Here is a 13,552-nt window from a genome sequence, read left to right as displayed (position 1 = left end):
CTTTAGAGGAAACCTGTTCAAAAACATCGAATTAGCAAACGCACTAAGTCTGTATTTTTATCGTATTGTATCGGTAGTCGTATTACCTGTGAAATGGTAAGTCACTCTCCTTACTCCATCGCTTCGTACAATTGAAATCGGAACAAGAAATCACCATTTCGATAGTCCGTAATTCCTTATACACCGTACAGACCGAGAGTAACTTCTTGCCAAATTCGAATATGGCGGGCAATACAGACGACTGTAATCAGCTGGTAGAGCCATCTATCGGTAGGTCCGGTAGTTGAGCATCCCTCATTTTGCTAGCTTTAGACGCCTGTAAGAGAATCGAGCAAAGGAGTTACTTGACGGCTCACTGCACAAACTTTGTGAGCTCCCGTTTTCAGCTGTTTTCTTGCCTCGACCAACAATAGAATCAGGCCTCGGCGCCGAAAGCTTATACTATTCCTTTGCACTTTAATTAACTTGTTTAATTTTAGGTGGTTTATAGTAATGATGTTTCTTAACTATTGTAGGTTAATTGTGAACCCGAAATATTCATGAAGGTACTAGGGAAAACTCGGTAAAATAATGATGCAGCAGGAGGAACCTTATGACTCGCAAGCTGATTCGCCTCTTATAGTTACCATACATGTACGTCTAATCTTTTAGGACGGATACTGAACGAAAGGATCTAAGATTGGACTGATAACATTCAAATTTCTTCTCTCCAGATTTTAGCCATTGTTGTTACAGGCGCAGCTGTTTATTTCGAATACTATCACACTGAGACTGCACATTTCTATGTTGCAAGATTTTTCGCTTATACTGGATATGCAGAAGCACAGAGCGTTTTAGCACAGAAATATTTGACTGGTAAACAAATTTCACATTACTTATTTGAGAAATATTAAACCTTTTAGCTTATAATGAACAAATACTTCCTCCAAAACAGGAAGCGGCGTTCGTAGAAATGTTACGTTAGCGATACATTGGCTGAAAGAAGCTGTTGCACAAGAGCATCCTCATGCAGCTTACAATTTAGCTATTGTGCATATGGATGGGTACCCAACTGGCCTTCGGCATGGGTGAGTACTGGCGCTAAATTTATGATTTGAGGGAATTTTTCTTTAATAAACTTTTTCCATTATTTTTCAAAGGTAAGTTTGTAGTTACAGTTTTATGAAGTGTAACTCATCTGGGCAGCACATCTGCATTTATTATTTTTCTTTATTTATTTCTCCCTTGACCATTTGGCACAGGTATATAAATAATATATACATATATTAAACAAATACAACCCAGGATCAGATCAGGCGAGGATGGGGCAGGAAGTTGGCATGGCCTTTTCAATGGAACCACTTCAGCGACTTGGGGAAACCATGGACAACCCAAATGAAGAAGGCTGGTTGGGGGCTTGAATCCTGCATCTCCTGAATGCGAGTCCAGTGCATCAACACAGCCTTAACCACCTCACTCGGTATATGATTTCGAAAGAAAACCACATGAACCTTGTCTATAAGTAGCTTAAATTATGCACAAGGCATATAATCAGTGTAATCACAAGTGGTTTGGATTCCATATTAAACTGTGTCCCCTTATGCCAGTAGCATTGCAAGGATAGCTTAGGGACACACAAGTTGCCAAACAGTATCCAATTGAAAGGCTTTCACCAGTCCATTGAGCCACACAAAATTATTATTCTATTGAAACATGAAAGTTTATTGTATTACACTTCTGAAAAATATAAGCAAAGGAACATATAGCAGTACACTTCTGAAAATATTTCTTCCCAGCACCTGGTAACATTATATGCATCATAAGTATATCTGCAACTAATTTCTTTCAGTGAGATGATGTATTGAAATACATCTGAAACAGGGAAAACAGGACACCATCAGCAGAAACATTATTTATGAAGAGACTCACAGGTATAGATAGTACATCTGTGAACAGATTAGAATGTACTAAACAATAAATGATAGCCTAGTATTTCTGTAAGCTAACAGAATCACACACATCATAGAAACATTCCTCAACAAGAAATGTTTTTAACTCTGTTCTGAAGGCTGTTTCCTTCTCCATTCTCTTTATGTTTCTTTGCAGTATATTATAACTTATATTGTCAATGTGGCTCATATATCTTTGTATGCAAGTCGTTCCTTCTCACTTTACATGGAGGGAGTTTGGGTGTTATAACTATCGTTATTGCTATTAAATTGCAGTTCTCGAAATTAAGCTCTTGTCATCAACATTGTGTATGTACAGGGAGGTTGGTTTAAGCATACACAGCTTTTTAAGTAGAGGTTTGCAGTATGCTCTTGTAAAGTTATATGTCAAGATTTGAATAGCCCTTTTGTGTACTGGTAATGTAAAGTTATCATTTAATTGACTATAAGTTTTACCCCAAGAAACTATTTCTTAAGCTACAAGGGATTAGAAGTCACCAAACAAAGCCACTGTAGCACATTCTCAGGAGCATACTTTTGAAACGATTCTCAGACCAAAACCTGCCTAACTGAGTCTCTGGGAGAGTTTTGTTACGTGGCTTTTTGCTATTTAAGACTCGATCAACATACATGGAAAATTTTGTACACCACACACTTTTTCCTAGTTGAATGCAACTTGTTTTGTTCACATTAAGAGTCAGCCTGTTGGAATTGAACCATGGATGCATGGACTTAAGAATATGATCACTTGTTGTAGACAGAGATTACTTATCATTGGACGCTATTACACAAATGTCATCATAAACAGCATGATCTTAGCTGCAATTTCTGCGATTTGTGTGTCATTTATATAAATAAGGAACAGAAGGGGGCTAACACACTACACTGTGATACACTTATTTCGAATTTCTTTGTGTCAGATACTTATCTGATTAGAATGAGCTAATGCAAGTTGTACAACCTGTGACCTATTCTGCTAGTATGACTGAAACTACATATTTTCTATCATTTTTATCCCCATTGTTTCTGGCTTTTCTAAAAGTATTCCTTGACTAAGAATATCGAAAGTTTCAGAAAGCTGTAAATTAACTCTTCCAATACTATTGCTATTTTCTAGGTCTCTAATTATTTCATCTGTGTAATCCATTACTGCTTTTTCTCTACGTCTACCCATTTGAACGCCGTATTGATTATTGTTCAGTAGTTCACAGTCATTTAAGCACTTGGTAGGTTTTTTTGTTTCATTAATCTCTCAAACACTTAAGAGAATGCTGAGAGGTTTGATATGGATCAATAGCTTTTAGCTTTATGCCTATTATCATTCTAGAACAAAAGTATAGCTTTCGAAATTTTTAATCTATATGGGAACACTCAGTACGCCCAGCTAGCCACGTGGTCTAACGCACTGCTTCCCAAGCGGGAAGGCTTGCCGGTCCCCAGCACGAATCCGCCTGGCGAATTTGTGTTGAAATCCAGTGTGCCGGCCAGGCAGTGGATGGTTTTTAAGGCGATTTTCCATCTGCCTCGGCGAATGTGGGCTGGTTCCCCATATTCCGCCTATGTTGGCGATCCCTGCGCAAACACTGTCTCCACGTTGGTATACACCATCATTACTCTACCACGCAAACATTTAGGGTTACAGTCGTCTGGTATGAGACGTTCCCAGGGTCCGCTGGGTGCCGTACTGCACAGTAACCCTGGGTTCAGTGTGGGATGGCAGTCGGGTGGATGGACTGCTGTGGCCTGTTGTGGGGTTGTCGACCACTGAGGGCTATGGTGGGATGAAGCTTCTCTGTCGTTTCTAGGACACCAGTTCAATACACAATACACAATGGGAACACTCCACCACTGAATGATAAATGATAAGTTCGCAGTGTCAGCCTAGAGCTTTGCATAAACTTTTAGACAATATAGTTGTATGGAGATAACAGCGATTGGTTTACTTATAATCAATTATTCAAAATAACAGTCACAATCGCATTATTTATTTTGCCACCAACCAGTTTCAACCCACAATGGGATCATCTTCAAGGTAATTTAAACCATTTGGTCACTCGCTGGAGTCGTCCCCCTGCCTGTGCACAGGGTGACGACTCCAGCGAGTGACCAAATGGTGTAAATTGCACTGAAGATGACCCCATCCCAGTTTGATACCAGTTGGCGGCAAAATAAATAATGTGATTGTGACTGTTATTTTGAATAATTGGTTCGAGCTTTGCAGTTTTTAAAACTGTACAGATTATAAGTGACACTGGTACTTCAACTGCACCTGCTGATATTTTATTTTTGAGGTTTTTGCTCACCTTTATTTCTTTGATTTCACTAATTGGAAGCATACTCATGCTATATGCACATGTACAATACTTAAGCTTACACTGGTTTGTAAAATTTATAAAGTAATCGTTTACATAATTTAGCAGGTCTTTACATAATTTAGCAGGTCTTATTGTCATTAGCATTCATAAGTGTGAGTTCATGACTGTTCCCTGTTTTGGTTTTTACAATTCCTCATACAGACTTTGACTTATTGCCTGCAGTCTTATTATGTTTTTCCTGTGCAGGTACCTATTGATATATTTTCTCATAAGTCTATATATATTCTACAGAATGGATCTCTGTAGATCTTTTCATTTCAAAACTGAGCCTTCTTAGAGTACTACAGAAAATCTTAGTGTACGTGCTTGACTTACTGGTCACACATGAATGGACTATGGTCAATTCCTTCAAAAAACACATTTCAAAATGAGTCGTAAATACTGAATAGAGAGAATTACAAGCGTTGTTAGAGCATGATGGTGAAAGAACTTCTAACCAGGAGTCATTACTTAGACTATTTCTAAACTTACACAATTTTTTTTTATAAAAAAGATGTTGAGGAAGAGATTTCTGAGAACATACATTTGAAGAGCAGCATTGTATGGTAATGAGTCATGGACTGTGGGAAAACCAGAAAAGAAGAGTAGCAAAGCGTATGAGGTGTGGTGCTATAGAAGGATGCTGAAAATTAGGTGGACTGATTAGGTAAGGAATGAGGAGATTCACGCAACTTTGGCGAAGAACGGAACATGTGGCAAACATTGACAAGAAGACGGGTTAGGATGATGGGACACATGTTAAGATGTCAGGGACAGGCTTCCATGGTACTAGAGCGACCTGTAGAGGGTAAAAACTGTAGGGGAAGACAGAGGTTGGAACACATCCAACAAATAATTGAGGATGTGGGGAGGGGGGGGGGGGGGGGGGGTGTGAAGTCCTGTTCTAAGATGAAGAGGAATTCGTGGCATTCCACATCAGACCAGTCAGAAGACTGGTGACGCCAGAAATAAAGAAAATACATCCATTTCTTTAACAAGAGTAACTGGAACTGTGAGGATGGTGGGATTATGATCAGATATCCCTAAATCAGTATTAATAATTTCTATCTCTGCAGTATACAATTTGAAAATACGTTTTCTTTAAGATGCTCCACTCATTGAAGCTGGACCGTACATTAAGAAATACCTCTTTTGATCAACATTCAGTCAAAAGGTTTACACTGAAGTCCCCACAGACAATTATAATGACTATTTCAGTAAACATATCGTCTCGCAAGAATGTTAACTTATTGACGAAAATGTCTGTAACTCTACTAGGTGATCTACATGCTACTGTAATTATTATTTTACCCAGTTCCCCATTCAACTGAATCACAGCAGCTTCAAAATACTTTTCGATTCTCATTGCTTCTGTCTCACACTTCCTTTTATATCGAACAAAGGATTTGATAAAAATGCAAACTGCTCCACTTTTGATATCCTTTCTATCGAACTACCTGGCTGAACCAGCCCTAGATCAACAATATATCTGAACTGGGGCAAAAACTTGATAGTGACGCCCCTCCCCCCCCCCCCCCCCACCTTCCACTCAAGCGCTTGAGATAGGATATCAAAAATTAAAAAAATGGATTTTTCGAAAAACGTTCATTTTGTAGCGTACATCTTTCTGAGGAGGTTGATATATAAAACATTCATGTTAGAGGAAATGTAAGGCAGGTTTGGTCTTAAATGTGCCAAAGTGCATGTTCTATCGCACTTCGCTGTGTTTCACTTCATGGAATTCAAATGGGTATATTTTGTATGGAAGCCATCAAACACATACTCAGGACAGTGGAAATTAAAACGTCCTGTGGTGCTTCTCCTGCTGCCAGTCAGCCAGTTTGACATTCTAACTCCCTTAAAAAAAAGCTCACAATTAATGCTGCACGGGCTTATTTGTGACTATGAGATTAAGAATTCTTCCAAAAAATTTGCACTGTTTATTGTGTATTAGCTAATAACTTTTGTGTGACATAAAATTAAAAATAGGAAACATAAAACCAGTAAAGACAGGAGACATGCAAGATAGTAACAGTTCTTCAGTCCTTAGGTCCCAGCATTTTTTTCTCTCTAATCTTGCTACTGCTTTTAGACGGAGTACTTTCCTTTCTGTGAAAGAATCTATTACCTCATCAAAGTTTGTCAAACGTTTTGCTACATTTCTTCAGTCCATAGGTCCCAGCATTTTTTCTCTCTAATCTTGCTACTGCTTTTACACGGAGTGCTTTCCTTTCTGCAAAAGAATCTATTACCTCATCCAAGTTTGTCAAACATTTTGTTACATTTCTTCAGTCCGTAGGTCCTAGCATTTTTTTCTCTCTAATCTTGCTACTTCTTTTACAGGGAGTGCTTTCCTTTCTGCGAAAGAATCTATTACCTCATCAAAGTTTGTCAAACGTTTTGCTACATTTCTTCAGTCCATAGGTCCCAGCATTTTTTCTCTCTAATCTTGCTACTGCTTTTACACGGAGTGCTTTCCTTTCTGCAAATGAATCTATTACCTCATCAAAGTTTGTCAAACGTTTTGCTACATGAAAAATCAAAACGTCATTGTCTGATACTAAAAAAGTTGTTACTACAAACAGTAACCCAAGACTGGTGTGGTTTCTCGATTTGATTAGATCTATTTTGTCACTGTCTGCTACATAAAATGAAATCAACCCTTCAAATATTATAGTAGTTGCAACACACGCCCAATAAACGAGACTGTTTTCGCACAAATGGTCATTTTATCTACCTCGGTTACATAAATAACACGACAGAATATAATTCACAAAGTACCAATATCAAACGCCTATTAGGCCTACTACAAGAAAAACTTTCATGTTAGGAAATAGTTTCATATTTCATTCATACACTCCAGTTTCACAAGGATGAGATCGAAAAGTAGTAGTAGGAAATTTATATATAAATTTGGAATCGTATATTTTTCCATATAATTTGTGTGATTCCCCATTTCTTCTCCTTTATCATTCAAACAAACAATCATGTCGTCACCGTAACTATTCCTGTCATTTTCAAAGTTTATTCTCCAGTTAACTTCACTAACCCTGCCAGAATCACTGGGTCAGTTATCCTTCGTTTATTCTCTGGTTAGGCATTACTGCGAGTTCGTACAACGCGTTTTCCGCGCTATTCCGAGAATAGCAGCTGCTAACAAGGGACTGTACAACTGGCCTTTAGTAGTCATGCATTCCAGCAAAATTTTTCTGTCAAAATTTCATTTCTTAGATACACCAAGAGGATAATATGTAATCTTTCTTACCTGTTAGCCTTTTATTTCCACTCTGGTAGTCTGAATGTATTCACGTGTTTGTGTTTGTTGGGCTTAGCGTGTTCAGCTCTGTCCCCTTTTGTCTGTGGGGAAAGCTTTTTCTTTCTTGATGCGGCAAGGATTCCTCTGGCAGGGACATCACATACACTTTGCACACATTCGAAAATCAACTTATAATTCGTTCAGGAATCATTTTAGAATGTGTTCAAAAATTTTCAAACACCAACAGGGATGCATTTCAAAACCATATGAATAACCATTAGAACAACTTATGCTGGATGCTAGGTGCTTTGTGAAACAAGATTGCTTTATTAAACTTCCTGGCAGATTAAAACTGTGTGCTGGAGACTCGAACTCGGTCCAGCACACAGTTTTAATCAGCCAGGAAGTTTCATATCAGCGCAGACTCTGCTGCAGAGTGAAAATCTCATTCTGGAAGATTGCCTTATTCAAGAACATGAATATGGCACCCCCTGAAGTTGCCAAGTTGCCACCCTGGGCAGGTAACCCGGTCCGCCATCCCCCCCCCCCCCCCCCAAAGGATCTGGGCCTGAGCTGAACTAAAATGATTAATCTTAACAATAACTAATTCAACATCCCTGCACCAGCGCTCCATAATAGAAAAAGAGTCAATTTAATCATCGTTAATTGCACCTTCAAATTAAAAAAAATGGTTCAAATGGTTCTGAGCACTATGGGACTTAACATCTGAGGTCATCAGTCCCCTAGAACTTAGAACTACTTAAGCCTAACTAACCTAAGGACATCACACACATCCATGCCCGAGGCAGGATTCGAACCTGGGACCGTAGCGGTCGCGTGGTTCCAGACTGAAGCGCCTAGAACAACTCGGCCACACAGACCGGCCAAGTTCAAAATCTATATTTCTCAAACTCTTGATAAGCTACAGCTATAGCTTAAAATATGAAAATCTCTAGCACATAGACTGGTAACAGTTATAAATAGATTCTGTTGTGTCGTATCTGTAATGCACACTGCAACTGCTACTTGTGAGGATGGAACTTCAGCTGCCAGCGAAGGGTCTTATTCTACTATTGCTGCTAACAGTGTAGCTTCCTATACTACTACTCTTTTGCTGCTGGTGTAGGGTCTTCTGCTGACAGTGTAGGATCCATTGCTTCCAGTGTAAGACCTGTGTTGGAGATAACCTGGCTTCTCCTAGAGGCGAAATGGCCTCTTCTCTAGGTGCACAGGCGTCTTCTGCAGATGACCTCGATTCTGCTGCAGTTGGTCCGACTTCTGATATACATGGCATGACGTTTGCTTTACTGGGTGCCATGACTTCAATTGTACATGACCTGACATTAGTGTCTAGTGACCGGGGATTTCACAGATGAATTGCTTCAATAATCGCATCAATATATGATTTAATGAACTTCAGTTTTCAGTTGTCGTTGCTTCTATGTCGTTATTGTCCCTGTAGAGACAATTCCTGGTTAAGTGGCCTCTTACAGAACTGTCTGCACAAAGAATTGTTGCATATGCAAAAATCACTGCAGAACTTTTCAAGGCTTTTGTTTTTGGACTTTATTCCAAGACTAAGACATGAATTTTTCATGATATTATGTCTGTGAGGTATACTAACAATAAAGTAATTCACTTCAAATGTTTTTTGCAAAGCTCCCCTAAGAGAATTCCTACACATTTGCTGTCATTCCTATAAACATCGTTTGCAGCTCCAATTAACACACAGCCACTACCATACTTTAATATCTTGTCACATCCTTTCAGTACTTCCTTGAGAGAAGTGCTGGATTTGGTGACACCTTAGATACTAAAATTCGATTCTCCGATTTTTCTAATTACTCCTACTTCGCTTCCATGAATGTCAGATAGTACAATATTATGTAATATGACTGTTGTGCTGATTATCGTGTGATACCTGTGTGTAGGAGGACAATATCTTAGTTGTGCTTCTGATGTTTTTATATCTTCGCCGCTTGCGACTAACACACGAGCTTTTATTTGTTTGCATATGTTTTTGTCGTTGTTAATAAAAACGTTCTGTTTCTTTTATTTGAAGGACCTTTCTTTTGCCCAAGTAATAAAACTTATTCACTCCAAACTGTAATAACTTGCGTACAGTCTGTCTAACAGGTTATGGCCACAGTAAAACGCTTTTATTAACTGGGATAACGTTTTATTTACTTCGTGTCAATCAGTTCATTGAAGAGAGTTCAGTTACAGCGAAGATTATCTCTGTGAAAGTGAAAAGGCAAAAGATGAATCGAACAAAGATTTTCAGTATCCAGAAAGTTGATGGACGTAATTTTCAGTTTTAATAATATCAAATGGAAATTATCTTTCATGCCGAAAAATCGCTGGACTTCACTGACAGAAGTAAAGCAGGGCCAGTTGACAGGGCAGATGTACAGAGCATGTGGGATGAGCTTAATGCAAAAACGGTGCTTTTTATTTTGAATAGTATGGAATTTGACAAGCTGCAAATTCTACAGCAAATTGTATATGGAACCATCTTAAGATAATTCATGAATAGCGATCTGCAATCGTTCCAGTGCGAAAGCACTGAAACATCTATGTCTGAAGAGGCCACATACAGAATTGCGGCTTGGAGGTGCATGGGACAGGTGGGGCTTGTTGATTGATTCTTATTTCAGCTAGGAACATGATGGTTTAGCCTGGACCAGCCACCATTTATGTAGCGATCTGTCTTACTGTAGCCATGTTATAGTACAGTATAGTAAGCAAGATTTGTATGATGAACTGAAGCTGGCACCCAAGCAAATTGTGAGAATCTATTAATTCCTTTTGTGAAAGATTTTAATTGAGCTGAAATTAATGCTCAGCTATTGGTAACATTTGTGCATACACAGTTAAGATTTTATGTGCAAAAAATGCCAGAAACATGTTTTTCTTGGAGGTTTCTGAAGTGCATCACTTCTGTACTTTAAACTTATACAAATTGTTTCAAACTTTGCATGAAGGTAGATAAATACATAAAATAAAAACGGATTTTTTTATTCTGTAGTCTTTATCCATTGATGAGATACATTGACTTAAAGCTGAGCTAGTTGTGGTATATAAAATTCATTCTTACATGAATTGAATTCACGGAAAATGTTTGAAGTGAATCACACAAATAAAAAAATGCATTCTTACGATAAAATTTTAAACTATCTTTCAAAAATCTAGCTTCATTCGGATTTTACATGCAAAAAGACACGTTTTTTGTGAGCTTATTACCGCTTCATGTCTATGTTTCAAACTTATGCGAATAGGTTCAAATTTTGTAAGAAGGTATAAAAATACATGTAATTAATGGTTGTTCTGGTGTTTAGTGAAAGCTTTATTCGTTGGCATGATATAAGCAAGATGATTCGAAAGACAATAAAAAACCTATACTGAATTAGTCATCGCCTGAGTCAACAAAAATCTAAATTGATTGCCAAGCTATGTTGGTCAAATATCAAAATTATGCTCAAGTAAAGGTTGGGAAACAGAATGAAAAGTGCTCCTATCATAGCATAAAAAGGCGAATATGCCCTGGGCAGAGTTATGATCTAAAAGAAGGGAACTGCCTTTTCAACTTATTTAGCAGCTTCATTCAAAGACATTTCAATCAAAACATTTTGACATATTTACACTTTCTTACTTCCCCAGCTGTGAGGTGTTGGTGCACCTGCATTTTGCACCTGCAATTTGCAAAGTCTCTGATTAAGTGCCAAAAATCCAGAAAATGACCGGCCATTGTAAACAATATATAGTATCACGTGACTGAAGGGCATACAGGTAAAAGCTAAAAAGGTTTTCTGGGGGGATAAACTTTCTGAAGGTGGATTTGTTTCTATGAGAATGTTAAAACAGTTTTTGGGTTTGTGGGTGGGAGTTTATTTTTTCCTCAAGTGGCCATTTCTTCTCCAAATATACTCCCTGTTACATATATGGCGATGGGTGTAAGAACAAATAGTCACAAATTTATGTGCTTCTAAAGCTGGGATGCATCTACAATAGTGGTGGTGCATCTGTAATATGAAATATCCGAAAGTGGGGAAATATGCATCCCAAACATAAATGACATGTTATGTCATACTGCACAATATGGCAGATGCCATGCTGGATGACATGATGGCATGTGTCGTGTTATATGACATGACATCATGTATCATGTTATTTTACTTGACATGATGCATTATATTACATGACATAGACATTAATACTAACAAGTAAGAAAGCTTGAACATGTCACTATGTTTTGATTTAAATGTCTTCGAAGCTGCCAGACAAGTCAAAAAGCTAGTTCCCTTTTTTTACATCCCTAACTCTGCCCCCATGAACCATGGACCTTGCCGTTGGTGGGGAGGCTTGCGTGCCTCAGCGATACAGAGGGCCGTACCGTAGGTGCAACCACAACGGAGGGGTATCTGTTGAGAGGCCAGACAAACATGTGGTTCCTGATTAGGGGCAGCAGCCTTTTCAGTAGCTGCAGGGGCAACAGTCTGGATGATTGACTGATCTGGCCTTGTAACATTAACCAAAACGGCCTTGCTGTGCTGGTACTGCGAACGGCTGAAAGCAAGGGGAAACTACAGCCGTAATTTTTCCCGAGGGCATGCAGCTTTACTGTATTATTAAATGATGATGGCGTCCTCTTGGGTAAAATATTCCGGAGGTAAAATAGTCCCCCATTCGGATCTCCGGGCGGGGACTACTCAAGAGGACGTCGTTATCAGGAGAAAGAAAACTGGCATTCTACAGATCGGAGCGTGGAGTGTCAGATCCCTTAATCGGGCAGGTAGGTTAGAAAATTTAAAAAGGGAAATGGATAGGTTAAAGTTAGATATAGTGGGAATTAGTGAAGTTCGGTGGCAGGAGGAACAAGACTTTTGGTCAGGTGATTACAGGGTTATAAATACAAAATCAAATAGGGGTAATGCAGGAGTAGGTTTAATAATGAATAAAAAAATAGGAGTGCGGGTTAGCTACTACAAACAGCATAGTGAACGCATTATTGTTGCCAAGATAGACACAAAGCCCATGCCTACTACAGTAGTACAAATTTATATGCCAACTATCTCTGCAGATGATGAAGAAATTGATGAAATGTATGACTAGATAAAAGAAATTATTCAGGTAGTGAAGGGAGACGAAAATTTAATAGTCATGGGTGGCTGGAATTCGTCAGTAGGAAAAGGGAGAGAAGGAAACGTAGTAGGTGGATATGGATTGGGGGGAAGAAATGAAAGAGGAAGCCGCCTTGTAGAATTTTGCACAGAGCATAACTTAATCATAGCTAACACTTGGTTCAAGAATCATGAAAGAAGGTTGTATACCTGGAAGAATCCTGGAGATACTAAAAGGTATCAGATAGATTACATAATGGTAAGACAGAGATTTAGGAACCAGGTTTTAAATTGTAAGACATTTCCAGGGGCAGATGTGGATTCTGACCACAATCTATTGGTTATGAACTGCAGATTGAAACTGAAGAAACTGAAAAAAGGCGGGAATTTAAGGAGATGGGACCTGGATAAACTGAAAGAACCAGAGGTTGTAGAGAGTTTCAGGGAGAGCATAAGGGAACAATTGACAGGAATGGGGGAAAGAAATACAGTAGAAGAAGAATGGGTAGCTTTGAGGGATGAAGTACTGAAGGCAGCAGAGGATCAAGTAGGTAAAAAGACGAGGGCTAATAGAAATCCTTGGGTAACAGAAGAAATATTGAATTTAATTGATGAAAGGAGAAAATATAAAAATGCAGTAAATGAAGCAGGCAAAAAGGAATACAAACGTCTCAAAAATGAGATCGACAGGACGTGCAAAATGGCTAAGCAGGAATGGCTAGAGGACAAATGTAAGGATGTAGAGGCTTGTCTCACTAGGGGTAAGATAGATACTGCCTACAGGAAAATTAAAGAGACCTTTGGAGAGAAGAGAACCACTTGTATGAATATCAAGAGCTCAGATGGCAACCCAGTTCTAAGCAAAGAAGGGAAGGCAGAAAGGTGGAAGGAGTA

At 38.7% G+C, this 13,552-nt stretch overlaps 1 protein-coding gene across 1 annotated transcript in view; it reads left to right on the top strand.

Moving 5' to 3' along the window:
- The first annotated feature begins 381 nt into the window (after nt 1–381).
- The window catches only part of LOC126481964 (sel1-repeat-containing protein YbeT-like), a 290,901-nt gene continuing 277,730 nt past the window's right edge, over nt 382–13,552 (top strand). Inside the window, exons 1-3 of the mRNA XM_050105928.1 lie at nt 382–633; nt 714–855; nt 935–1,067. Coding sequence (XP_049961885.1) covers nt 571–633; nt 714–855; nt 935–1,067 — 338 coding nt within the window. The 5' untranslated portion in view covers nt 382–570. The remainder of the gene's footprint in view (nt 634–713; nt 856–934; nt 1,068–13,552) is intronic.

The sequence above is a fragment of the Schistocerca serialis genome, chromosome 5, assembly GCF_023864345.2.
Source record: "Schistocerca serialis cubense isolate TAMUIC-IGC-003099 chromosome 5, iqSchSeri2.2, whole genome shotgun sequence".
Lineage (NCBI taxonomy): Eukaryota > Metazoa > Arthropoda > Insecta > Orthoptera > Acrididae > Schistocerca > Schistocerca serialis.
The sequence above is the reverse complement of the archived record's forward strand: the minus strand, read 5'-3'. Positions and strand labels throughout refer to the sequence as shown.